The sequence below is a fragment of the Vidua macroura genome, chromosome 8 (assembly GCF_024509145.1).
Source record: "Vidua macroura isolate BioBank_ID:100142 chromosome 8, ASM2450914v1, whole genome shotgun sequence".
NCBI lineage: Eukaryota > Metazoa > Chordata > Aves > Passeriformes > Viduidae > Vidua > Vidua macroura.
In genome coordinates, this window is record NC_071578.1 from 35,599,515 (window position 1) to 35,626,215 (window position 26,701).

Consider the following 26,701-nt stretch of genomic DNA (forward strand, 5'->3'; position numbering starts at 1 on the left):
CCACCGCCCCGTGCCCTCCTTTCCCGTCCCGTCCCGTCCCTGCCGTGTGCCGCTCACAGCCCGCCCCTGCCGAGCAATGACCGCGCGCGGTTCCTCCGCACCCCCCGGTCGGCGGCTCCCGGCAAATGGCGGCGCCGCTGTTTCGCTCGTCGCCAGCCGCGTGAGAAGGCCTCAGGGCTCGCTCTCCCTCAGGGTATCGGACGGACGCTGCCCCTTCCCGGGAGCGAGCTCCCCGCTGCAGAGCCCTTTGCTGGGCTGTGCGGCACCTGGCCAGGGGGAAGCCGCCCGCCAGGGCCGCCCCCGAGCCCGGTGCCGGCCGCAGAGCGGGGCCGGGGGGCTCGGAGCGGCCTCTCCGAGCGCACGGAGCTGAGGGCGAGGGGCACACAGGGCACGGCCGCTGCCTGCCCGCCAAGGGAGCGCAGCGGCACCGCGGGCTCTTGGCAGGGATGCTGTAAGGTATCGCCCCGTGTCCTCTGGGATAACACAACAGCCCCACCTGAGACTCCGCATCGCGGCACTTGAGCTCCCGGGATGCAGGAGCTTTTTTTTTGGGGGGGGGGCGGTCAGCGCCTGTCTAAAGCACTGGTGCTTTAGGAATGGAGCCTGCGTGGTGTAGGAGAGACCTGATGGTAAGCGGCGAGAGTTGGGATTTGTTCGAACAACGGCCCCAAATCCGTCGCGTTTCCGTGCTGTGCAGGGCTGTGCGCGGCTGGTCTCCCTGGTTTCCCAGGGATCTCTTGTCCTCTGGAGCGTGGGAGCAGTCCTTGCAGTCCTTGGCGCTGCAGCGGGGCCATCCTCGCCGCACAGCGGACAGCAGGTGCCACGCGTGGGCTCTCCATGGCGTAGTTTCTCTCCGCCTGGGAGTTTGGACTGGATAGAACTCGGCCTTCTTCCCAGGACTGCCACCAACGTAGAATTTTGGTCTAAACTTCGTGGACAGAAATTTAAATGCTGGTTTGTTGTTACTGTTCAACATCACGAGCTATTTGCAGTATAGTATTAGTAGATTTAATACAGTGGAGTTCCTAAATTTAGTGGCAAGACCCAGGTCAGACAGAATTTCCCCCTTGCAGGCCTTGATAACCAACAGCTTTTAAAAAAAACTTGGGATTAAAAATATTGATACATATGGCTTGAAAGGGATTACATTATGGGTAATTAACTTCATAGGTGGTCTTTGTAGGGGGAAAGAGGTTTGGGGATCTTTTCTGGTTCTTTAAGGTGTTAACGACCCTGAAAAATATGTACATACTGTTTTTTTCACACTACCTGCTTCTCAAAACAAGCTGCAGAGTAACCAGATCAGAAAGTTTTTATTATTCTATGCAACTTCGTATGCAAGCCTTCTTTTTCCTTCTTGCCTCTGGGAGCTGAGGCAAGATCTGTATTTCTTAAAAAAAAAACACGTGCAAGGTGCTTTTGTCAGCATACAAAGGGGAGGTGGGGCTTTAAGATTGGTTTGGTGGTTATTTTTGTGAAGACAGTTCTAAGGAAGAACTAATCCAAGTGATGCAGATGTAGGCTCTGAGGCTTCCGTGGGGGTATCGGGGAGGGAGTGACTCGGGGATGCTAAAGCCGCCTCTGATCCTGCAGACTTTTCTCCACGTTAGCGGTGGCCTTCGTTGCAGGAGTTGCCCTCTGGTGGGAGGTCAGTTTGGCACTGCTTGGGTCCTCTCCTGTTTCTGCAGCTCTGAGCTCGTGTGAGGACAAGGATGGGGCACACCATGCAAAAACTCAAACGAGTTATATTGTGCCTTGGACTTGTCATAAATGTGTTCTCTGCCCTCAGGAAGCAAAACCCCTGTAGTCAGTGGAGAAGAACTGGTCCTGGAGGATTTTATGTATTTTACAGGAATAAATTCAAACAGAGATTTCCAGACCTTACTGTTTTATTTAAATGGCTATTTATGACTTTTACAAGTTGTTGGTAAATGTCCTGTTACATTGGAGCAGGATTTAGATTCGCTCTGGGCTCTAAACAAACAGAATTGTCAATATGTGTTAGGACCGAGAGACGTCTTTTGTTGGTGGCTGGGTACAGAGAACAAATACGAGATTTCCTCACCTCCAGAACAGTTTGTACATCCTGAGCAACACTAACCACGGCGTGTGTAGGCAACAGTCTGTGCCATCTCCTGCACTGCAATTCCCTTTTAAGTGAACTTTGTGTCCTGGGGCTAATCTTTGTTATTTTTTTGTGTAATACACGTGGGCTGCTCTTGCACTCCTTTTTGATGATGCTTTGGGAGTTGCCCCTCAGAGGTCAATAGGAGCAGTGAAAGGCTGAGTTACGGTTCAGTGTATTTTGCGTTCTCCAGAGCCAAACCTGCAGCTGTGCTGCGGGAGCCTTTGTGCCTCGAGCACCGGGGATCTCGAGGGGCAGGGGCAGGAGCGCGGGCGCTGCTGCAGTGTGGCTCGGAGCCCTGCCGTGCGTGGCCTGCCCACGGGAGTACAGGCGGGGCTGAGGCTCCGGGGAGCACATTCCCTGGGAGCACGCAGCTGCCAGGTTTGGCACTGCGGTGCAGCCCTTGGACCTGCGGCTGCCCGGCAGCACAGAAATAGCCGCTGAAAGCTGGAGGGGAAAAGAGTTAAAGAGCTTCCCTTTCACCTTATGCAAATACACAAGGGATACTTGGAAAAGAAAGGGATGTCAGGAATGCTGTTGGGAGGAGGGACAGCTGTTTGCTTTTTGTCCTCCCACAGAGTACAAGCTATTTAAATATTGACACGTTCTGTTATTAAAAGACTTTCTTTCCTGTATTTTATGGTTATTAAGTTATGAATGGTGGAGATGGAGAGATTTGTAATTGCTAATTCTTCCACTTGTAGTGACGTTGAAAAAAATTTCTATTTTTTTATTTACTCGGAGAAATATGTTGGTAGAGGTTTCTATCAGATTTAAATGGTTTCACCAAGGATTGTGCTTTTTCTTTTAATATCATTGCTTTTAGTTACTTTGTATATTTTATAATCTTAGTAGGCTATCTGAACATGCAGTAAAAGAAGAAAATTTCAGACGATGCAATCTTGAAGAGAAAATGGTGTAAGATTAATATTAAATGTCATTGCAGAACATTATTAATGCAGATATTAAAGCACCTGTGGGTGCAAAAGTTATATATATTTGTTATTCATAAATATCTCTGAGTGGTCACTGGATCCTTCATTGGTTCACACATGGCCTGTTCCAGCCTTGGTCACGTCCTGGGGATCTGTTCTCCTACGAGGTCACTGCATCTAGAACTGCATAACCACTCACAGCGTCCATTTGCAACTGCTAAGGAAACATGTTAATGGCATGAAACATCTTGGGCTGCGGAGCTCTTGCAGGGGTGGGAAATGTAAAACCAGAACTCCTAAAGCTCCAGGGCAAAGAATTCAGCATGTGGTTAGGTTAGGAAGTAATCTTTTGAAATCAACAGATCATGGGTGACACCAAAGGTGTCCAGAGTCGCTGTTGGGCTGAGGCCTTGGTCATTAATCATAGTTTAAAATTAAGGTATTTCACCTCAATGTAAAATGAGTTTCACAAAGAACATGTTTTGCACACAGTACAAATCACAGTCTGAAAGTAATTTGGCATGAGAAAGGGTGTTTAATTTGATAGTAGACAGTGAGGGTTTCATGTCCTCAGGTAGTTTTAGCTGGTCAGACGTGAGTGATTTACAGTTGCTGTTTGGTTTTGAGGAGTAGTGTCTGTGTACCCAAGGGAGCCTTCAGAGAGTGAAGGTTGCTCCCCTTGTGTCGAGCTGACTGGCAGACCTCTGACAGACTTTGGCAAGGTCGGTGCTTTGTTCTCCAAATATTGCACCCTGTCATTGTTATTTTGGAAGTGATCCTTACTCTCTTCTGTAATTACCCATCTAATCATCTGGTCGAAGATGGTGGCAAAAGTTGTAAATAAAAATGGAACAGAAGATGGCCCAGGTGCAGGGCAGCCTCTCGGTGTGTGCCTGGTTTGCAGTGGCTGCACAGGGGATGGCGAGAGAGGAATCTCTGCCACGTTTCAGCGTCCAGAGCTCTGCGGTCTGGACGGGAGCCACGGTTTAACGCTGGAGTGACTCTGGCAACTACAAATCCCAGGGAGCCGTGCCCAGAGCAGCTCTGTGCGGGCGGGCTGGCACCGTGCGGGGCCAATGGCAGCGGGGAACTCCCAGCTCCGTGCGTGTCAGCTGCCAGCGCTCAAAAGCGCCGCACGGAGCTCGCTCCGGACTGCGAGCTGCCTGTTCCCTGAGCTACTCCAGATTCCTGCGTGAGCTCTGACGTGACGCTGTGTTCCGCAGCCTCCCTGCCGGCTGGAAGAAGCCCGCTGCACCGGTGCCGATGGATGCGATCCTGAACTGCAAGCCGGAGGACCTGGAGGATTACTACAACTTGCTGGGATGCGATGAGCTATCGACGGTAAGAGCCTCTCCCTCTCCGCCAGCTTATTCACAGTTTGAATGTGCTCGTGTGTCTGCAGGGAATTTGCAGCTGTGTCTCTGCGGGCAGGAATATTTGAAATGCCTTGTGCACCTTCTTTCTTGCCACTTGCAGGATCTCCCTTGGAAAGCTCAGTTTTCCCTCCTGTGTTTTCTCTGACATTAAGAGCCTGGAGTAAGGCTTACGTTGAAAATGCCATGAAGAACAGGACTGGATTGTGGAGAGAGCCAACTGCATGTGTTTGACAGCATCCAAATAATAGTTTGGAATAGATATTATTGGTTTTGAAAACTGAAAAGGAGCTATTTATGTACAAGCAATACAATGAAAGTTCATAGCTTTAGGGCACTGATAACACTGCTGAGTTCCTTGGGCTTTATACATAGTGTAATATTTTTTAAATGTATTCACTTGTTCAGATGAAAACAAAACCAATATCTCTTTATAATTTACCATATCAATACTTTAAAATGCTGTTTTTAATTAAGCTCAAATACTAGTTTTACTAATTTGTTTTGATAGCAGATACATGCTTTATAATGAGATTTAACTAAGCTATTTTTGAGTGATTTGCAGCTAAAACAAGTGTGCATCATGTTAAAGGTGTCCATACAACTTTTTGTTGGCTGCTGTAGTATACTGATTTTCTCTCTCTCTCTCTCTTTTTTTTTTTTTTTTTTTTTTTTTTTTTTTTAGTTTAGCTGTTTTATTAACTGGAATTGTGTTTCTGATTTGGAAAACGAGTTTTGATTACTCTGCTGTAATGAGGGATGTATTAAGTGGAGATAAAAGCTGTCTTTTGCTCAGTAAATTTAGCCAGATGCTCTCACCTGTCCTAGTGGTGAAGAAGTATAAAGATTGGGAGTAAACATCTTCAGGGTGTCCCAGAGGGAAATGTCAGGCTTTTCCTGAGGACGCTCCCAGAAGTGATCCCAGCAGAGGGCAGTGCTCAAAGCTCCACGCAGCCTTGTTTCCCAGATGCTGTTTCTCACTTTCTACCTCACACTAATTCCTTAAGGGCTTAGCAATTAATGAACAGTTCAAGTACACGTGATAATGATTTTTCAAATTGCTTGAAAACGAAATTAAAAAGCTGGAATAAATGCTAGTGGGTCCTGAAAAACAGGCTGCCAAGTACTATTTGTTGGGAGAAGCAGCAGATGTTGCTGCACTCTTTTTGACATGGGAGAAAGAATTTGGAGATCCCAGGCTGTCTGAGCCCCAGGATTGCCTCCCCTCAGGACACTGCACAGCTCTTCTGGGCTCTCACAGGAATTTGGAGCATTACAGGGATTTTGCAGTCTCACTACTTTGTACAGGAGTCAAGCATTTGGCACAGGCTGCTTTGGGCATGCACAGCACACTCCCAGCTGCAGCACTTTCATCTAAGCTGCTCAGTATCCTGCTCTTGGCTGGACCTGGTTAAATTTAAGCAGAAATACTCTCAGTTTCTACAGTTTTTTTGCTGTATTCAAGTAAACACAAACCAAGTTCATTCTTGGCTTCTGGTAGAATTGAGCTCCCAGACACCTACTCCATCTTCAGATGTGACAGGAAGAGGGGAGATTTAATCTCCATCCTTCTTCAAGAACAATGCTGTTTGTGTATAGTGGGTATTGGATATCTTTCTTTGTAAAACACCTCACTATATATTTTATATTAATTTCATGTATGTTGTATAAACTTCTTATAAAGTTTTATTTCTACTGTTTTTTTTTTTTAGCTGAAAACTTCCATCCTACCCTTCTGCTACATTTTAACCCTCTGTACAAGTTTTAAAGTTTACTTTAAGTAACTTTAAGTTTTTGAGATGGTAGCTGGCTATACAGTAACCAGTCCCACCAAGTTCTCTTTACACTCTGTGTGTTTTAAAGTGTCTTACGGACTGCAGATACACCGCATCACATCTGTCCCTCTGGAAGGAGCTACTGAGCAGAGTGAAAAGTGTAGAATTCTTAAGCTACTACCATAAACTACATTTTTTCCCCAGAATATGCCAACAAGATTTGTCCAGCTAGTTGAGTGTAATTTTATTCTAAATAAAAAATGTTATGAGACCTTATTTTGAAGTAAATAATTTAAATTGTATGTGGCTCTTATGGTTTGACAAATGATGAATTTGTGTAAACAGCCTTTGTAGTATGGGAAAGAATGGTAATTTTTGATACCTTAGGGCAAATTGTGAAAGCTTAAGTTGGACTGGAATAATATAAAGAGGTTTTGGCTTCTGAGTTATAAGAACTGGCAAGATACTTGGAAAAACACTAAAGATTTGAAAATCTATGCTGATGCCCACTCCAGTGGCTTCATGGCTCCACATGTTTTAGTTTTTCCAGTGGTTGTAATACTTTATGGTATAACAAACTGTGTGAGAAATTGCAATTAACTGATAAACTAATACATGCCAATATTCTAATGTTGATTATAAATCTATTCTACTCCAAGCCAACCTTTTTGCATGAAAAATTAACTTGAAGAAAGAACTTGCTCCAAAACCAGTAGTTCACATTATCTTGTGGTATCCAAGATGGAAACCTCATGGGGTACTGGCTGAATTTCCTATGAAGAGGACGTGGAGGAAGCCATCTAAACACACAAACTGATCTTCAGCAATACAGAGAGCCTTTGCTTCTTGCTATGAGACTCTGTTGAAAGTTGGAGTTGATTAAACAAAAGAAAGAGCAAGTGAAGTGATGCATTTTGCCTCTGTGGTGAAATGTTTTTACACATTTTTCTAGAGCCATACTGGATGACTGAGCCTCACACAAACAAGACTAAGGATGAGTGCATGGAAATGAGATTAAATGAGCAGTGTCACTGGCAGATGGTTGTTGTTACCTACTTTGCTTGTACTCAAGCTTGTAAAATTGAATGGGACAAAATCTTTCAGCATTCTTTGTTGTTCCTCCCAGCCTCTTTCAAAAAGAAAATTTGCAAATATTTTCTGTGTTTACTCACTTCGTCTCAATATTTTGTTTAGGTCGAACAGATTCTTGCCGAATATAAGATTAAAGCCCTTGAATGTCATCCTGACAAGCACCCTGGAAACCCCAAAGCAGGTATGTGTTATTTCCTGTGTAAAAACAATCTATTTTTTTCTTCTATTAACATATCCAAGATACTAAATTCAGCCTTAAAACTTTATTTCCCCTCAATATATTTCAATCATCGTGTGCATTGAGCACATTCTATTTAAATAGCAAGCTTGTGATATTCTTTCTAAGACTTGCACACTCCTCTGTGATAGAGCAGGAAGACACTTGTTCAAATTTTTTTTTTTTTTTAATTTTATTTCTAGGACCTTGAATCTTTTTTCTTTCTGCAGTAGATCATCTTTTAATACAGAATTTATTTCTGGAGGGTGTCCCTTCCTAGACCTATGGAGTCTGTGCACTTCCACGCTCTCAAGTGCCCCACTTAGATCAATCAGTTAATTTACTGCCAGGAACAAGCCCATGAGGAACACATAAATGTGCTTTAGTTCCTTTTAATGTAATTTAATGACTGGAAGTGAAGAGAAGACAGCCTCACGAGGAGCCTCTGTTTGCAGAACAGCAGCTGACGTTTGTGTTGATGAGAGGGGGCAGCTCCTCAGAGCTGGGAGGGCTGAGCAGCACCTGAGTTATTTGGAACCAGTCTTTACCCATTCATAACCACAGAGAGCCCTGGGCAGAGCTCACCAAGGCTGAGCTACAAAAAGAGCAGCCAAGTGCCAAATATCAGAGCAGCTTTGCTTGTCACAAAGAAATGTTATACTCTCTCTTTACCTGAACATGCCTTATTTACTTTAAATACCTTTTTACAGTACTAGTGCGAGTTTACTTTATGTGTTTTATTTCATCAGCTTAAAGCTTAATAAAGAGTAATTAGACTTTTTATTTGTTGAAAACTAGTAACTTTAGAATAAGAAAACCTAGTAACATTAGAATAAGAAAACCTAGTACAATTGTTCCCTCAGCCTGTTGTCTCTTGTTTGATGTATTGTTATCAATTTTGATTAGTGTTTGGGTGTAGTGTATTTCAAAAGAACTCTCTCTAATTTGTAAACTGGAATAAATGAATAATAGTAATGATAATAGATCACTGTTACATAGGTGAGTCATAGATGAAGTCTAAATCTTTATAACCCTTCCACAAATAGTAACATGCAGCTGCATCCTTAGTAACCATTCCTTGAAAAATAACCCTGTAGGGAAAAATGAGAGCTCTTACTCATGCAGTCTGGATAACATTTTAGCATACGTAGAAAATACACCTAATAAAATGCACAAGTTAATCAATCTGAACTATATTTAGATGTTTATTCTTGCTTGTCAGTTCCTGCTCATCTTTTTAATTCTCTGCTTACGGTTCTTGTTGCTGTCCTCTGCTCTGACTCCTGTGCTGCTGTAGATCTCAGTGTGTCCCTTCTAAGCATTGTTGCTCTAATTTCCCTTTTTGATGTAGTCTGCAGGGGCTGACTTGTGCCTTTTACCTGTGTACTCTGTAAGTTTCTCTCAACTTAAGTTTAGGAGCTTTTGAAGCTGGTAGACAAAGGAACATTTCAGTCATGATTTGCAGGGGCATCGGTCCACCAAAGGTGCCATGATCCTGAAGCCAGCCAGAACTGCGCAAGCTGGAACCAGAACCACATCCCTTGGCCACTTGCTTCTCCTTCTGCCTTCTCCTCTGCTTTGCTCTGAGCCATTGCTTGCAGGTCCCCTTTTGCATCTGAATTCATTTCTTTGCCAGACAAACCTTGTCCTTCGTGTCCTTTTTGTCTGTGTCCCAGTGGAGGATTTCCAGAGGCTGCAGCAGGCCAAGGAGACTCTGACCAACGAGCAGAGCCGGGCGCGCTACGATCACTGGCGCCGGAGCAAAGTCGCCGTCCCGTTCCAGCAGTGGGAGGCCCTGAGCAGCTCCGTCAGAACGGTCAGAACTGAGTTTGGGCCCTCAGCAGAGCAGGGAGGTAGGGCTGGCCCAGACAGAAAACTGCAGAGAGTGAGGGGATGAGTTATGGGTATGGGTGCTGCTGCAGTGACAGGGTCTGGGGATGGGAATGGTGCAGAGAGATTCCTGCACTGTGGGTGTTAAGGAAATTCAGGAAAAATTGGAGGACTTGAGGAGCCCATTCACATTCGTTAGGCCAGTAGTTTTAGAGTGAATTTATCAAGTTACTGCTTTTATAGGAAGTTTAAGTAACTTCAGGGCTGTTTTCAAGTGCCTCAGCTCACTTTGCTTTTGTAGGAAACTTTCATTTCTTTTTAAAGTTAAGTTAAAGCTGGGATCTTTTTATAATATATTCTCCTCTTCGTATATTGCTTATCAGATAGGTTTTCATGCTGTCTGATTAAATAAAGATGTCATTGAAAAAATCCAGAAGGTAGTTCCTTGGAACCCTGGGCTTCCCATAGAGCTTTGGAGGGGCCCTGCCAGGCTGGTGGGGTCATCTGGGACAGAGGCAGGAGTTTTTTTGGGTGATTTCCCTCCTGATTTTGCTATTGAGAAGATTTGGTGGCATGCCCCTAGTAGCGCTCAATTCCATAATATTGGATTGGGCTACATGGTCATATTTTAAGGCAGGTGAATAAAAGTTTCCTGTATCAATTCTGCCCATCTCAATTCTGCTTAGGAGAGAAGTTTGAGAGACTTCAACTACAGCATTATGCCTGAGCTTAAATGTTTGATGGAAATATCCAATTAAGCTTAGTTCAGTTCCAAACGGATGTTATTCCACAGACTTTAATTTTAAATATTTTCAAATTGTCTTGCCTTCAAAGGGTTCTCTGAAGTCAAAGACAGCTTTGAAAATGAACATTTCTGAAGTCACTCAAGCCCTTTTAAAAAAGTCTGAATTCATGACAGAAGAAACTGGACAAAAGGCCGTTAAAATTCTGATGTACATTTTGTTCTTCACCCCCACCTGACATAAAGTATCCTCTCAGTGCTGTTTGGGACATGTAACCATACTTTCCCCTATCCTACTGACATGCAGGCTTCTCAGTGTGCTTCGTTTGACCATTTATTGCAGCAATATAAAAAAGAAAAAGTCATGAAAATCCCTTAAAGCATAGGGCTTAGTTCTTTGCTCTGTTTGCATTCCTGTAGTCAATGCACTGGGCTGTCCAAAGTAAGAAGGACCAAATGCTGGAAGCTCCTGACTTTGGTAATAGCAACAACATAACTAACGAGATGTGGAGCCAAGAGACGGCAAACAGTGGAGATGGATTGCTGGGAGGGAGCAGGGAACAAGATGATGTTGCAATCCCTGATGTGAAACCACAGTCTTCAAAGAATCCAGACTCCCCAAGTAAGTGAAAACAGCAGTTGCAGAAAATTGCAGTATCCAGGGATTGGCCTGAAATGAGGGCTTTCAGTCATGAGGAAGTCTTCTCCAGAACAGTGTGTTGAACTTCTAGCTTTTTAAATGTGGGTTTGGGTTGAGATTTTGATTTGGGTTTTATGCTTTTGATTACTTATTTAATTTTGAAGTTTTCAGATGCTCCTTCCTCCCTATCCCACGTTTCCTTGTTTGTTTGCTAGTAAAAGCTGCAACTGGAGAAGAAGGAGAAAAAAAAAGCTTCAACCAAAATGAAAAGTTTAATTTTTCTGATATATATAAAAATGCAAAGTAAAAAGAGAAGGCAGTTATTTTCAGTGACTTTTTAAAATAAATTTTAGAACTGTTAAGTAAAATATTGGGGGTTTTTTATCCATTATTCAGTAGTTTTGCACAGTTTGCATCTGATGAGTTAGTGAGGTCTAAAATTTGAGACTTGAAGGCTTCTTTCTTCAAACAGTTTTGTTTTTTCTAAGTAGTGTATGCATCAGAATAAATGTGTGTTTCAAAAGTGTCACCTACCAGTCAGCACTTCCTGGCTGTGGTTTAGGTCATTGTACCTGATCAAAGCTTCCTTAGCACCACAGGCACCCTCTGTGCTGCCTTGTCCTTCAGGAGTTTCACAATCCTAGGCCTATGGTAGCACAGAACTATTGTTAAACAAAATCCTGTCATTTCTCCCCAGTTTGATCAAACAGGAAATTAGGGTGTACTGTGCAGGTAGCAAAACTTAATGCAATCCCAAATATTTGTGGAATGCACAAAATTGGTAAGAAAATTCTACAAGGAAGTGTATGCCAGGCCTAACTGAAAACTTGATTTTGAAAAATTATGCTCTATAACTTTATACTATCTACTCTTTTTTTTTTTTTTGGTAATTAAATCATCACTGTATCCTTTGCAGAACAGTAAAATCTTGAAGTAAAGAAAACATCATCTTGTTCCTTGTAATGCTGAATTTTCTTTTCAGGCATCTTCTTTCTCTTTTTTTTTTTTTTTTTTTTTAAGTTTTAATTTAATTTCCAGATATTTGAATGGAAAAAATATCAAACTCATCAAGTGCCTACTTCATTTATCCAGTGGCATATATTCACATTAATAAATGTTAATGTTATAATATTTGACAGAGTGTGTATGCACTTCAGTGTTTATTCCCCATGTTAGGATGTTGATAACGGTTTTGTTTTGATCCAGCAAAAATTTTTGCATTGGGTTCCACTTTGAAACTGTGGCCACTTTGAAACTGTTCCTGTCTGCTGGCCTGGATGAATTCTGGACTGCCACCTACATGGCTATTTCAGCTCAAACAACACATTTGAACACTAATTCTGCTCATAGGGTTCACTTTGCTGTAAAAGGAAGGTCACACTTTAGTATTAAAAGGCCCCAGATGGCGTACTTGCAGATTTATCACAGCACCATCTCCATCCTCTTCCTTAGATGAGGCCAATGCAATTTGTCAGTGTCCCTTGTGAGTTCCCTTTAGGGACTGCCAGGGTCCTTGCTGTTCTCCTCTGGGACCCTTCCCAGCTGATCTCTGTGCCGAAGGTTGGTGTTTGAGCTCTTGTTGCAACCTGCCAAGAACTCAGTGCTCCTATTTGTCCGTGCTAGTCAAGAGCACTGGAAGTGACCACTTTTCTGCTCACTTCTTTTTGGGAAGACTATCAAGTGTTATTTCAGAAAAAATTAATTTTGTGCATGTTTATAATAATTTAGTTGTCTTTCTCTTTTTCTTTTCCCTCAGGATTTTCAGAGGGGAATTACTGGCACTTGCGTTTCCGCTGGTCAGGCGATGCTCCATCAGACCTTCTGAGGAAATTCAGAAACTATGAGATCTAAAATGAGAAACACAAAGAAGCATGAGATCATCTGTTCAGCATTCAGTTTGGTTTTTTTAGCAGCAGTTATAAATGATTTGCATTTTGTATTCTTTGATTGTAATGTGTTGTTCCAGTCAATGTCTAGATACTGATTTATCACTCATGCTGTGAGCATTACAGACAGAGATTTTTCTGTTCAATAAGCAAAGCCCTTTTCAATATTAATATGAAGTGATGTTGTGAAGTTATCTAACATCTTGTATTCTCATATATTGTGTAGTGATTAATATTCTTTCAATGGTGTGATGTTATAAAAAACATACTCGCAGTAGAGTATGTTCCAGGGTGCCCTAGTCAGCGAGGATCTTCCAAAAGCTTTATGACAATGAACTGTAAACAGAGCTGTGCTTATCTCTTAACTCTGTGCTCTGCTTCACTTCTCCATGGCATTGTACTCACTGCAGTGATTTATAATGTACTCATTACAAACTTAACTTGTAGGAGAGTTGTGGTCTCATGTTATAGATGAAATGAGAAGGTTCTTGTTATCCAAGGTCTCTGTGACAGATCAAGCACTCCTAAAAATCACTTGTCTTCTACCTTAACAGAAACACTTTTTGCACCAGCTATTTGTTTCGGAAGGCAGTTTCAGAACTTTACTTCTCCAGATAGCAATTTTTGCCTTAAGATGTATTGGTGGAAAACTGATCCCCTGTGTATGTGTGCCAGCATTGTCCTGTGCTTCATAGCAATTCCCCTCCCTGCTCAGGTGTGCTAGACATGGTTTTACCAGGGTTTTGTATGGTGAGGAATGAAAAATCAGACTAGTCAGCACTAATGTGTACAAAATCTCACATGAGAAGTTTTTGATACTTCGGGCAACTTTTCAAATTCTACATTGTTGTTTATTTATTTTGTGTTTGTTTTCTTCTTTGCAAACTTGGCTAATATGTCAGGTGTTGACATCATGGTTTTGTGCAGGCAGATAATTCCATCAGCAGCAAATAAAACTTCATGCATACAGAAAAGGGGTTTCTTTCATCTTTTTTAATTAAACCCTCCACCCACCACAGAGATTCCTTTGGAATTTCTTTTTATTTGTCATCTTAGTGGGTAAAAGCTTAAGGAGTCCAGTTCTGAATCCTAGGCAGTGCAATGGAAAGCGTACCCTGGCAAGTGCAGTGTTGTCCCCACATGGAAACAATCTGATGCCTGTCTCTCCCTGGAGGGATGTGTGTGGCTGGGCTGGGCTGTGCTGCCTGAGTTACTGTGCCCCTCCTGGCTGGGGCCTGTTTGCCACCTCCTGTGCCCCGAGTGCTGTTCCTGAACCCAGAAACGGGTGGGTGTCACTGACCTCGTGGGCGCCTGCACCCTGGAGCCAGCCCGCTCCCCTGGGCTGCCGCCGCTGTCAGCGCTGCTGCTGTTGGTCCCAGCTTGTAAAAGCTGAGCGCTGGAGCTGTGCTGATGCAGCCACGCTGGCCCTAGAGTGGATGGCATTGGTACCAAGAGCCAGTTCTATAGCACATCCTCTTTAAATTTTCATGCTTTTCCCTTGCATATTTTGCAGCTGAAAGCATTATAAAATGAGATTAATAATTCTCTGTTACTGTTGTTAAATGTAACTGGTTTGTTTTTTTCTGGTGCATTTGCTACTTTACTTCATAGAAAGGTATTTTCTCAAGAAAGACTTTGGTCCATTTTATATAGAGGGACTGTAAACAATGTTAAACGGTAGTAGCAGAAGAATCTCTTACTGTATGTGAAGGATACTAAGTAATAGGGAACAATTTCTCCCCTAACAGAAAGATGGGAATGCAGCCAGCTGGAGCACTTTGAATCAGATGGCAACCCAGATTCTCCCCTGCCCATTTCACTTGTAAAGTGAAAAAGGTAAAAGGGGGTAGTTGGATGGATGATTTAGCACCTAATGAGCTGGTTTCCTTTGAGAAGTGAACATACAATAGACCTTTGAACAGCAAACTAATAGTTTGTGTCATTAAAACTGATGTCATTATTAGCCAATTATTGCGTGGTTGGTTTTGGCAAAGAACCTTTGGATGTTTGTTCTGGATGAATAACCGCAGATATTTGGAAGGCTCTTAGCCAGTAAAAGCTCGTGGCAGAAGTTGTGTTTTGCAACAACCTGCTCAAGATCAGCCCTGTAATTTGTATTTGTTCTCATGAGGAGGGCAAGTTCTAACTGGTGCTCCAGTGCACCAATGCCACCAATACGAACTTTTTTTTCCCATCTCTTTACATGTTGAACTTGAAATGGTCTGTTTCTCTGTATTTCTTGAGTTGAATGAATCTATTCCTAGCAGAGCAGACTCAGATGGATTGGAAAAGAAGAGGAGCCTGTGCACCCTGTTCTGCTTTTCATTCCCCAGAACCAGGTGGGACCTGACCTGTCAGCCAGTAACAACAGTTCACTGGAATGAGCGGGCAACCCAGTTCTCCCTCATGTTAGAAAGTAAAGAAAGCACCTGACAGCTTAGTCACTGTTAGATCATTCAGCATCCACAGCCGAAGCATAAACTGCTTATCTGCTTCTTTAAATATACAGTACTTTTAGAAGATTTTTGCTAGTAGTGTGAAAAGATCCAGTGAATGTCCCACCTGATATTTCAGCAGCAATTATGGGGTGCTTTGGCCCCTGCACTGGTGAGCACCAAACATAATTCACATGTTGGAACTTTAACTGGGGCAGGGGTTGTGCGGTGGATCTCAGGCTCTCTGAAGGCGTGATTAAGGCAACAGGGTCAGACGTTCGTGGTTTTCAGGGGCCCACTGAGATCTTTAACTCTCTTTGCAAAGTGGAAACAGCAGCAAGGGGTTGTCTGTGGGGGTGGGGAACAACAGCAACAAGCCCAGACACTATTTATTAGATTAGGGCCTAGGAGTTTCAAGTTGGAGGAGGGCAGCCCTCTGAAGACATGGTAAGCTCCTATTTTCTTCTTTAGCTCCCCCTGGGAGCTGCTTAGGTGGGCAGTAAAGGGTCCTGAATACGTGAATACGTCCTGGGTACGTGAGGGCTCTGATTTACTGTGCTGTGTTACAGCTCTGAATGATTTGGTATGAAAATAAACAGAGTTGTGAGGTGAGCCCAGATCCTCTGGAGTCCAGACAAAAGTGTTGATAAAACCCAGCCATTACCGGACTTGTGAAGGCTGAGGAGTTTTCATCTGGAAGTTATGAGACAGCAGATGGGGTGCAGGTGTATGATGATAAAATACAGAGTACAGGGAACGTTGTTCAATGCTGTGTTCCTAGGCCTTTGAACTATTTTTAAACAGAAATTAAGCAACTACTTAGCCGGTTATTTACAGTGAAACTGAACAGCATGGAGGGACTCTGTAATTACAGAAAATTATTCTTTCTTTATTTGCTGCTGTCATACTTGTGCAAGTGCAGAATATATAAGATTATCAAGAACTAAAGCATTCTCAACCTTTTTGTTTTGCCACTATTTGGGAAGTTGCTTTGCCAACATTTGCCAATGTTGGCAAAAACAGTGTAAGAGTTAGTTTGGATGATAAACACAGACAGTATATGACTTCAAATCTCGGGCTGAGTAATGCTGAATGATAGGTAAGGTCGTTTCTTGATTGTTTGTTTTCTCTTTAAATGAGATTTTTAACAAAGGCAGTTTATATGTTCTATAATAGCAGCAAGTATCCTGATTATTAAAAGAGATACTGTGTATCTTTAATTTCCTGAGCATGAACATTGCTATCTTACCTTCCCAGCAGGCTCATCCCTCATTTCAGGATATGAAAGTGTAAGCAGTGAGGCTGTTGTAAAGCTGATGAAATTACACAGCAGAAGATAAAGCCGCTCCGTAGGCTTTTGGGCTGTGTCGCTGTCAGATGGGCAGATGATTGTCAGCTGGTTTATGCTGGGTATTTTATTGCAGCCCGGTGCACACACTCCCCCTGCCGTTGGCAGAGTTGCCGGTTTTTCAGCCCTTCATCGGTGCTGGGGCCACGCACAGGAGGAGACTGACACATCTGGGTGGTGAGACTCAGTTTAAGCCAGTCACAGACGGTTGGGGAACGCTGCCTTGTTTTGTTTTTCCTGGTTATTAATGGCATAATAACTTCTGTGCTTTTTTCACCGTCAACACCATATTGTGTGTGTATGTGCATCATGCATGTGCAGAAGGTCATAAAAGGCAGGAAAAGAGGATTGAGGGCCCCCCTCACTGGAGGTCCAGGAGGAATCAGACCAGCTTCCTTCAGGAAAGGCAAGGTTTGATGGAGCAAGCCCATTCCTTATAGAGAAGCCTTCTGCTGACAAGATTTAATTTATTTTCTATCAGCTGTAGGACGTGGGGGCAGAACTTTTGGGTGAATCAGGACATTGTTTGTGCATAAGGCACTGGATGAAGCCTGAGCTTTGCCACTGACACTGTCTGTCCTGTCTGCAGGGCCTAGAAGCTGAGCTGTTGAAAGAGCACTGAACCCCAGGTGCTCTTCTCTCACCTCCATCGAGGGCTCTTGGAGGTGCAATGCTCTTGGAGGTCACTGCTTGGAGGTGCAGTGCCAGAACCTTGCCCTGCTGCAGCTTCAGCACCACAGTTCCTTCTGGCAGGGCCAGGGGAGGAGCAGGTGGGCACGGCCTGATGAGCTGCAGTAGGATAAATGTCATAGGGCAACAAAGATGATGGGGAGACTGGAGCATCTCTCATGAGGAAAGGCTGAGGGAGCCGGGCCTGTTCAGTGTCACAAAGAGATGACTGAGAGAGGACGCCTTTAACGTGTACAAACATCCAAAGGGGGTGTTAGGAAGGTGGAGCCAGGCTCTGCTCGGTGGTGCCCAGCAATGACAAGAGGCAATGAGCAGGAGCTGCTGCACAGGAGCTGCTGCACAGGAGCTGCTGCACAGGAGCTGCTGCACAGGAGCTGCCACCTGAACGTGCTTCTTTCCTGTGCAGTGACCGAGCACCGGAACAGCGTGCCCGGAGAGGCAGGGGAGTCTCCCTCTCGGGCGAGATTCCTGAGCCGTCTGGCTGCGACCCTGCCGCGGGCTCCAGGATCACCCCGCACGAGCAGATGATCCTGCCCCACTCTGTGCCATCATCCCAGACGCTCGCTGTGGGTGCTGCGGGGGCCGCCAGCGAGAGGAACCGTGAGGAGCAAAACTTACACACGACAAGGAACGGGAGGGGGCCACGAAAGAACAAAAAAAACTGAAGCCCCTCCGGGCCGCAGCGAGCAGGGTTCGAACCTGCGCGGGGAGACCCCATTGGATTTCAAGTCCAACGCCTTAACCACTCGGCCATCGCTGCTGGTGCTGGGCCTTTCCCCGGGCTGCACCCTTATAGGGCGTTCCGCCCGCCTCAGGCCCCGCCCCCAACCCGCGCAGCCAATGGGCGCCGCGGGCCCCGGCCCCGCCCCCGCAGCAATGGCGGCCGCGGCTCCGCAGGAGCAGCGAGGGAAATAAATCCCAGTTCACACCGGAGAGATTTCCAGCCTGAAACACAGAGGCTGCGAGTTACACCTGCGCACCCGAGTCTGACAGCGAGCAGGCAGCCAGGAACTCCTGCAGGAGACAGTAGCCATTAGGTGTTGCATTAGCTTTCAGTGGCGTTAATATTTTTCCTGCTTCTTTCAATTATTACGAAATCTCGAAAGGTCTCTATCATATGACCTTATATGCAATTTAATTCGCTGTAGATAATTTTTTTTTTACCCTAGCAAGAGTTAATTGTGCCAGCAGTAGTACAATAGAAATTAAATTTCATTTGACTTTCTACCTCTGTTGCAATGGGTAAAAATAATAATTTTCCCTGACTTTTAATTTGTATGCTCAGAGCTTTTGTTTTATTATTATAAGTAGCTGATATTGGCGACTTCCCATCCTCTTTTTTTTTTTTTTTTTTTGGTGTGAGTTATTTGGTGAGCTCGAGAAGCGTTCTTAATAATTGTTTTAACTTGCCTCACCACCGAAAATATTGCTGAGTTAGTAATGGTCTTAAAATAGGCTAAAGAGAATCGCCTGTGAGGCCTTTCCTCTGTGACCTGCCCGGGGAATGTAGAGGACACACGGATGTTAGAAAGCACCAGGTGTTTCTGTGCTTGTCGGAGCGAGGAGAAGCGGCGCTGCAGCCGCTGGAAGGTGTGAAAGCAAGGCAGGCAGAAAGGCTGTCCGTCCGTCCGTCCGTCCGTCCGATGGGCTTTGCCGCTGGAAGGTGTGAAAGCAAGCAAGGAAGCAAGGCAGAAAGGCTGTCCGTCCGTCTGTCCGTCTGTCCGATGGGCTTTGCCGCTGGAAGGTGTGAAAGCAAGGCAGGCAGAAAGGCTGGCTGTCCGTCCGTCTGTCTGTCCGATGGGCTTTGCCGCTGGAAGGTGTGAAAGCAAGCAAGGAAGCAAGGCAGAAAGGCTGTCCGTCCGTCTGTCCGTCTGTCCGATGGGCTTTGCCGCTGGAAGGTGTGAAAGCAAGGCAGGCAGAAAGGCTGGCTGTCCGTCCGTCCGTCTGTCCGATGGGCTTTGCCGCTGGAAGGTGTGAAAGCAAGCAAGGAAGCAAGGCAGAAAGGCTGTCCGTCTGTCTGTCCAATGGGCTTTGCCGCTGGAAGGTGTGAAAGCAAGCAAGGAAGGAAGGCAGAAAGGCTGTCTGTCCGTCTGTCCGATGGGCTTTGCCGCTGCGCAAACGCGGCTCCGGCGCGGGCTCTGCGCACAGAGCTCTTTGTGGTGCCGCAGAGCGAGGGGCCGGGAATTCCCGCCTGGAAACCCCTGGAAATCCCCGACACGGGAATCGCCCACCCGCTGTGAGGCCGCCGAGGGAACGCTCCAGGCCGCTGCTCTCCATCGGACCTTGCTGGAAGGTGGAAGCCGAGAGCCCGAGCGCTCCAGGCCCGCGGGCTTTGCCAGGCTGCAGTGAACGCCCTGAAACCACACGCGATGTCCTGCACACGGGCTCAGTGCTGCTGCTGGCCCACAACTTGCAGTGTCTGACTTCAGTGCTCTGAATCTAGGAGCCTTTCTTTCCTAGCAGAACTAAGAAAAAGCTTTTTTTTTTTTTTAATATATATATATATATAAACAACAACTGCTTCGTGTTCACGTATAGGACTCGAGATCAAATGTGCAATTTCAGGAAAACAGAATAAATCCGAGGCGGCTGAGAGCTGCTGAGGCACACAGTGAGCTGTATTTAACCAGCTCCACTCGGTGTCCGTCTCCGGAGGAATCTCTGGTTCCTTGAGCAGTGCTGGAGTGACCTCCAGTGCTGTCAGCGCAAGCTGCAAGCGCGGAGCAGGGAGCGCGCACAAAGCAGCTTCCAGCTCCTCGCGGTGGCAATCCCTGCCCGGGAGCAGTGACAGAAGGGCTTAGGGACACATGCAGAGTGCCACTGGAGTACGTGTATTTTGAACATGAATTTATCTCCCCGAGGAATCTCAGAAGTTTCATTTCTTAATCGCTTAAAGGTAGTAAGATATTGACATGAGAATAGGTGATGGATAAAAGTCTGGTTTAGGTCTGATATATAAAATAATGGTGCTAGGATAGAATTGCCTGTATTTTCTCATGTTTTTAATTTCTCCAAGTAACGAGGACAGATACTGAGAAATCTTCAATAGCACATGGACAGATTAACCAACCAGTGTCAAAAATGTACAAGTGGTTTCTTAAAAAATACAGGGACTGAGCCCCAAGCACTGCAATCCTTCAGGTTTCTTGTCTTAGTTGACCTTAAGTGCAATGTCAGTTTTGGAATGCTTGTTCCATCCCTTCTCCACCACTTGCTCTGTGGCCTTTTATTTGATCAATCTCTATCAGCTTTACAAATTCAATAGTTTGAACATTTCTTCCTGTTACAAATCTATGATGCTTGCAACAGAAAAACAGAAAAAAAATAGGTTAGATTCTGCCTAAGTTAACAAGTATTTACAGCAATGTCGGCAGAACAGCAACTTTGTGCTTTGTGTAACTTCGAATATTCAAGAGTAAATTTTACATCTCCCTTGAAGAATGAAATAATGACTCCAGCATAAGTTGTGTTTTACAACAGATCATGCTGTCACCACAAGACTACAGAATTTCATGCTTTTTCCCTGAGGAAACGCATAACAGGAGGAAAATTAATGCTGCATACTGAAGAGTATTTCTTTTTTATTTCTCCTGTTCTGTCTGTTAGCTCTGTAGGTCATTTAACAAAGCTGAAACCATACAGACAATGAAAATAAGAATTTACTATGGAAAATTCTGTATGGCTAAAATTTCACATTCTGTGAATGCCTAAGAATGGATCTGGGGACAAGTTTCAGGCAGGGAATCAAAAGTGGCTTTGTTCCTTCAGTTAGGAGGCGTCAAACTTTTCCTTGTTTGTTTGTCAATGATGACAAAATTTGTTGAGATAGAATGGCTGCTGGGCAGCTTCCATGGAATTAATTGGTATCCCATGGTATTTGTTATAAACATTATCAAGAAGAAATTTCTGCTGGTTAGGTAAACCAAAGTGTTCTAGTGCTGGTCCTTTCTGCTCCAGGATTTGATGCTGCTGGCAAGGGGGTGCTGAGGAAGTGCTGATGCTTCTGACTGACGTGCTCAGGGGAGGCAAACTGAGCTGCAGCTCCCCGTGCCTGCCTGGCTCTGCTCACAGATGCTCAATCACCTCACTTACAGCAACATTTGAAATGGAGGCAGCAGGACATCTGCCACCACAAGCGTGTGAATATACACAGACAGTTTGCTAATCCCGCTCATGCAGCTAAATATTAATTAAGGTGTCTAAACATCCATGCATATGCAAAAACAAGCATACAATTTTATCCTAAAGCCTTCATTTTACTATTGAAAATGGCTCTTAACGTTGACAGACTGTAGAATCTGCTTTTGCCTCTAATCCTCTCAAATGTTCAGTAATAGATAATTTTTGGGAAAATGCTATTAGTTCTACTTAAATTTTAATGAAATTACAGACTCAGTGTCACAAGATTATCAAATTATATCACTGAATGTTGTTGTAGGTATCAATGCAGCCAAATGTTTTGTTGCACTCTTATTTTTAATAAATAACCTTAGCAAATTTGGGCATGCGTGTGCTACTGGATTGGAACCTTTTTCTTTAATACATCTTTACCAGATTTACTGGGTTTTAAATGAAAAGAATGTTCCTGTTTGCAACTGGAAACTGCAACATCTCCTACATTTTTATGAAAACAGAAGGTAAATGGATATGCTTTCAAAATCCAACTATGCTGAATATCATAGGAAAATGCTACTCTGGGCCAAAACCACCCTCATGGTAGGTTTATTAATGAGACTTGGCTTTCATAATGCATCTGCAACACTATCAAGAGTAATGTTCTTTCCACCTGCATGAAAATAAAATAGGCTTGTGGCTCCCATTCTGTATTGCTTGATTTTTGCCTCCATTCTGAGCACAGGTGTTGGTATGGAGACCCTGATTTACTCACCTTTTGTATGCTTCAAATCTTAAATTACATGACTTTTTATTTGATTTGTTTTTCATTTAATCATTATTTTCCAGTTTGTTGGAGTTTTTTTTTACCCCATAAAAACAGTATCTGCAGTCTGTTTTAAATAGTTGTGATTAAAACCTGTTGTTCTGCTGAGTTTTACAGGCTGTTTTTCACATTGTCACTAGAGAGAGGAATTACGACATTGGGTAGTATCAGCAGGTGTACCTTATGTTAGTACCTCCAGATTAGCAGAAGCTTTAGAAATGAAATTAGATAGAGGTCAGTTATGAAAACTATCCTTCATCAAAAAAATCTCCCTCTTGGCTACTCACATTTGTGCCTAAACTTTAAATCTGCTTGTAATATTGCCTGGTTGCAACTGTCCTGGGTAAATGACCACTTTAATTCCTATTATGCCTCAGAGACAGATCACAGCAATAAACCTTCCCAATCCTTCAAAATCAAATACTTTGTACATTTTGAATTGCAATACCTTGAATGAAGGAAAGCTAAAATTCAGTAACAAATAGAATACAAACAACTTTAATTATGCTTTAGAGGCAATTTACCATGGGTCTTTCAGCTCAATGTCCCATTTTTCCAAATCAAGCTACTACAGATAGGTTATTTTGCTCTTTTAAAGATGCACTAATTACACCCCTCCTGTTAGCATTGTACTTGTGCAGAAATCTGTGGTGTACAGTAACAGCAGTCATGGTTGAAAGTTTGATTTTTGTAGGCCTGTATTGCTGCTGGTCTGTGTCACTGATGGGCTGCATGTGGAGAAACAAAGTGATCATGTGCTTTTGCTGAATTGTCTGGGAACCGTGGGATCTTCAGGAATAATCCCTTTTTAGTCTTTGGTTATTCTCACCTGAACAGCCCACATGTCCTACGCAAGAGAAATCTTCCTGGTGAAAATTCCAAAATACAGTCTGAGGAAACAAAACTTCAGCAATGGAGATCTGGAGATTTGTGCAAATCTCAAGAACTAAGTTTAGGAATTTCAGTCATTGCTATTTCATTTCTGACACTTATGGTGGTATGATTAATTTTGCAATTTAAACTCCCAAAGTACTGATTTCATACTGCATGGTTTCTCAGTGGGAATGAGAATTAGTGCCTTGTAAGCAGGCTGTTTTTCAAGACTCTTTAGATAAAATTATTTATTGTTTGTATAAAATTATGTCTTAGGGATTCACTGTAATTCTGACAAGATCGGTTAAGTAATAATGTACAAATGTGAAATATATTAACTCAATGCTTCCATTAGAAGTAAATAGATGTGTAAACAGCTGAAAATAGAATGAAATTACCAGTTACTGGGCTTACGTACAGAAAGTAAACGGAAAGTCAGAATATTGGGATGTGCCCTCTTAAAAAATAGATTTCTTTCTGAACTGTTTCAAGTGAGAGCTAACATCAAAAGTTATTGCAGGACCGTGAAATTTTGTGGAAGAATCTGATTATAAAATTTTCTTTTGCCTAGCTGAATTGAAATAATTTTAGAAAATATGACGACATCTATACTGGTGGGCACCAGGGTTGTGTCTGAGGTCCTGTGTCTGGTCAGACAGTCTATCCATGCCCTGCTGCCAGTCTGGGGGTACATTTAGCCACTCACCAGTTAGGAATTTTTCATTTGCCTTCTGTGGGAATGAAATCCAGGTACCTGAGATGCAGAAAGGTGAATTGGCCAAGTTCCTTACCTGGATGATCACTGGCCAAGACTGGGGTTGTCCTCACCCGACGCAGATATGAATATATTTGATTTAAAATTTGCTTTGTTTTCATGGGTACCTTATTTGATTAAGTTTTAAATGTGTTTGCCAGAAGTGCAGTGTCTCAATAGGTCTAGCTCTCATTCACAGCTGCGAAATCCTACCCAAAGTCTTATAGCAAGAAGATAAAAAAGCAGAACCTCGTCTGGTGAATCAAACTTGAGGGGGAATCATGGGAGACTGGAACAACGCAATACCTGAAAAAACAGCGTATGTCAGATACGTGAACACTGGCATAAAATGATTTTAAACCAACCCCAACGAACAGGCTTAGTGCACAGGCTCCCTCAGTGAGCTAATGACCTGTCAGGGCCGAGGGAAGAGCGGCGGGACCGGCCCGGCGGGGCAGGGGCAGGGGCAGGGGCCGGAGCAGGGGGTGGCCCCTCCTCAGATCCGGGCTGTCCCATCGAGTCGGGTCCCCGCGGCTCCCCTCAGGCCAGACCCCACCTCAGGCCAGACCCCCCTCAGGCCAGACCCACCTCAGGCCAAACTCTCCTCAGGCCAGACCCCCCTCAGGCCAGACCCACCTCAGGCCAGACCCCTCAGGCCAGACCCACCTCAGGCCAGACTCCACCTCAGGCCAGACCCACCTCAGGCCAAACCTCCCTCAGGCCAGACCCACCTCAGGCCAGACCCACCTCAGGCCAGACCCACCTCAGGCCAGACTCCACCTCAGGCCAGACCCACCTCAGGCCAAACCTCCCTCAGGCCAGACCCCCTCAGGCCAGACTCCACCTCAGGCCAGACCCACCTCGGGCCAGACCCACCTCAGGCCAGACTCCACCTCAGGCCAGACCCACCTCAGGCCAGACTCCACCTCAGGCCAGACCCACCTCAGGCCAAACCTCCCTCAGGCCAGACTCCACCTCAGGCCAGACTCCCCTCAGGCCAGACCCCCCCTCAGGCCAGATCCCCCTCAGGCCAAACCTCCCTCAGGCTAAACCTCCCTCAGACCACCTCAGGCCAACCCCCCTCAGGCTAGACCCCACCTCAGGCCAAACCTCCCTCAGGCCAAACCTCCCTCAGTCCACCTCAGGCCAACCCCCCTCAGGCTAGACCCCCCTCAGGCCAAACCTCCCTCAGGCCAAACCTCCCTCAGACCAGACCCCACCTCAGGCCAGACCCACCTCAGGCCAAACCTCCCTCAGACCAGACCCCACCTCAGGCCAGACCCACCTCAGGCCAAACCTCCCTCAGGCCAAACCTCCCTCAGGCCAGACCCCCCCTCAGACCAGACTTAAATGTGATTAATTTTTTTCTTGTTCCTTGTAACTGTTTCAGTAGTGTCTCTTATGTATGTCCAAGTATTTTTTTTCCCCTACTCTTTACTGTGTAGTCACAATATGTGCTCCTTCCTTAGGTTTGGGTGTTTTCCCTCATTCCTTGTTGAGTCTCCCCAGTGCTGTTAGGTAGTGTCAGGTTACTCTACCTTGAGGCCGTCTGTGCCTTCTTTACCTCTAAACCCACTACAAATAGCCAAACTGCTTTGGTTGAAATTTTCCAAAACGAAAATTCAGCCCAACCTTGTACAGATGTTCAGACGGAATGATTTAAGACCTCCGGTCTCTAGCAGAATAGATGCAAATATTGAGCAGCCTCTGCCTTTCGGGAGTTGTAGGAGGGTTTTCTTGTTCTAGGTGTTTTGTAAACTGCACTTCAGGGTACTTTAATTTGCTGTGTTAAACAGATTGGCAAAATTTAACTCCTATGCATTTTTTAAATGGCCGCGTTGGTGGAAAACCTTACAAATGGGGGATTATCAATCTGGCAGTGTGTTGAGTGCTTTGTGAAGGTGACTGAAGGAGATGTACACTGCATCCACATTTGAGTGTAGATTTACAGCAGTGGCCTTTGCTTTCCTTCTTCCCCTTTCCCTTCTCACGTTCAGCCTAAACCTCATGGATTTTTGAGGCGGCTTTGCCATTGCCTTCCCTGGTGTCCGATTTAAAAGCCCCGTGTCGAACCTGGCTTGCAAGGCTAAGAATGAGTTTGGGTGTGTCTAAGGGGTCTTTTCAGTAGCAAGTGCTGGTGGACCCAGGCGCGGCCGCTTTGGGAGGAGTTCCAGTGGAGTGCTGCCCTCCCGTTTTGTTCCTTACAACCGAGCCTTTTGCAGCCTCGCTGGGGGTGTCCCTGGAGTCCGGCTGCCGCAGGTGGAGTTCTTCACAGAGCTGTCCCTAGGAGCTCCTTTCCTCGGAGTCTTGATTCAAAAGGTAAGACTGAAGAAGAATGTAGGCAATTTTCCTCTCGGTGGTTGGAAGTGCATGAAGCTATAAATGGAACTGTAGCTGCTTGACAAAACAATCACTCCAAAAGTTTAAAAAGCTGTTTTTTTTAGCCAGCTTTCAAAAAAAAAAAAAAAAAAAAAAAAAAAAAAGAACTTTTAAACATGATTTTTTTAAAAAAATCTGAATATTACAAAAAAAAAAACCCCTGAATATTCTAAATATTTTAACTGTCATGGTGTTATCACTTCAAGCCAGTAGCTGAAGTTGTGCAGTGTGTTTGCATATTTTCCAAATATGAGAAGCCATTTTGGAATATTGGAAAAGGAAGAATAAAATGTTGTATGGATGCTATTATTTGATAAAGTTTAGCTTACCTCCTGGTACTTCGCTGGATGTTGCACTTAATTGAAGGAGGGTTTGTGTAAATGTATGTTTATCACACCTCAGTGTGAAAATAATGAGTTACTGCACAATTTTATATAATTTTTAAAAATTTAAAAATAGGAAAAAAAAATTATTATAAGAGAGGGCTAAAGGGGGGCTGTTACATTCAGTGTAACATTGTGCATATTTCAAGACCCTTATGAGCACACCTTTCTGTTAGGTTCAGTCGTAGTGAAGCCCCAGATTTATCCAACAGCAAAGAACTGAGCCCCGTGACAGGCATTTAGGGAGAAACCATAATGAATTCTTACTGTTTTCTCCTAGTTCAA

The 26,701-nt window shown here is 44.4% G+C and overlaps 2 protein-coding genes, 2 long non-coding RNA genes and 1 other non-coding gene across 13 annotated transcripts in view; 2 read left to right on the forward strand and 3 right to left on the reverse strand.

Annotated features, from left to right (window-relative positions):
* The first annotated feature begins 62 nt into the window (after window positions 1-62).
* On the forward strand, window positions 63-13,589 carry DNAJC12 (DnaJ heat shock protein family (Hsp40) member C12). Of its 4 annotated transcripts, XM_053983409.1 has the most exons (6): window positions 63-372; window positions 4,284-4,401; window positions 7,403-7,481; window positions 9,194-9,333; window positions 10,510-10,711; window positions 12,486-13,589. In XM_053983409.1, the coding sequence occupies exons 2-6, from the start codon at window positions 4,324-4,326 to the stop codon at window positions 12,578-12,580; spliced, it is 594 nt and encodes a 197-aa protein (XP_053839384.1). In that variant the 5' UTR covers window positions 63-372; window positions 4,284-4,323; the 3' UTR covers window positions 12,581-13,589. The 4 variants fall into 4 exon arrangements, with proteins under 4 accessions (XP_053839384.1, XP_053839383.1, XP_053839386.1 ...); XM_053983408.1 differs by lacking the exon at window positions 63-372 and having other exon boundaries at window positions 1,660-4,401; XM_053983411.1 differs by lacking the exon at window positions 63-372 and having other exon boundaries at window positions 12,272-12,573.
* Window positions 13,590-17,766: 4,177 nt separating this feature from the next.
* On the reverse strand, window positions 17,767-17,848 carry TRNAS-UGA (transfer RNA serine (anticodon UGA)). The gene has a single exon. It is a non-coding gene; the product is annotated as a tRNA-Ser (tRNA).
* A 4,661-nt stretch (window positions 17,849-22,509) lies between these two features.
* LOC128810536 (uncharacterized) lies at window positions 22,510-24,127 on the reverse strand. 2 transcript variants are annotated; one of them, XR_008438060.1, is made up of 3 exons: window positions 24,067-24,127; window positions 22,857-23,960; window positions 22,510-22,755 (listed from the first exon to the last, which is right to left on the reverse strand). It is a non-coding gene; the product is annotated as an uncharacterized LOC128810536 (long non-coding RNA). The 2 variants fall into 2 exon arrangements; XR_008438059.1 differs by having other exon boundaries at window positions 22,510-23,960.
* Window positions 24,128-24,211: 84 nt separating this feature from the next.
* Window positions 24,212-24,627, reverse strand: LOC128810535 (uncharacterized). The gene is made up of 3 exons (XR_008438058.1): window positions 24,576-24,627; window positions 24,494-24,541; window positions 24,212-24,428 (listed from the first exon to the last, which is right to left on the reverse strand). It is a non-coding gene; the product is annotated as an uncharacterized LOC128810535 (long non-coding RNA).
* Window positions 24,628-24,808: 181 nt separating this feature from the next.
* CTNNA3 (catenin alpha 3) overlaps window positions 24,809-26,701 on the forward strand; it is a 427,746-nt gene continuing 425,853 nt past the window's right edge. The window contains exons 1-2 of one of the 5 annotated variants that reach the window (XM_053983468.1): window positions 24,811-25,006; window positions 25,877-25,973. The gene's annotated coding sequence lies outside the window, so the exon portion shown is untranslated. Of the gene's footprint in view, window positions 25,974-26,701 lie in introns of all 5 variants that reach the window. The other 4 variants (XM_053983470.1, XM_053983472.1, XM_053983469.1 and 1 more) reach the window with 4 other exon arrangements.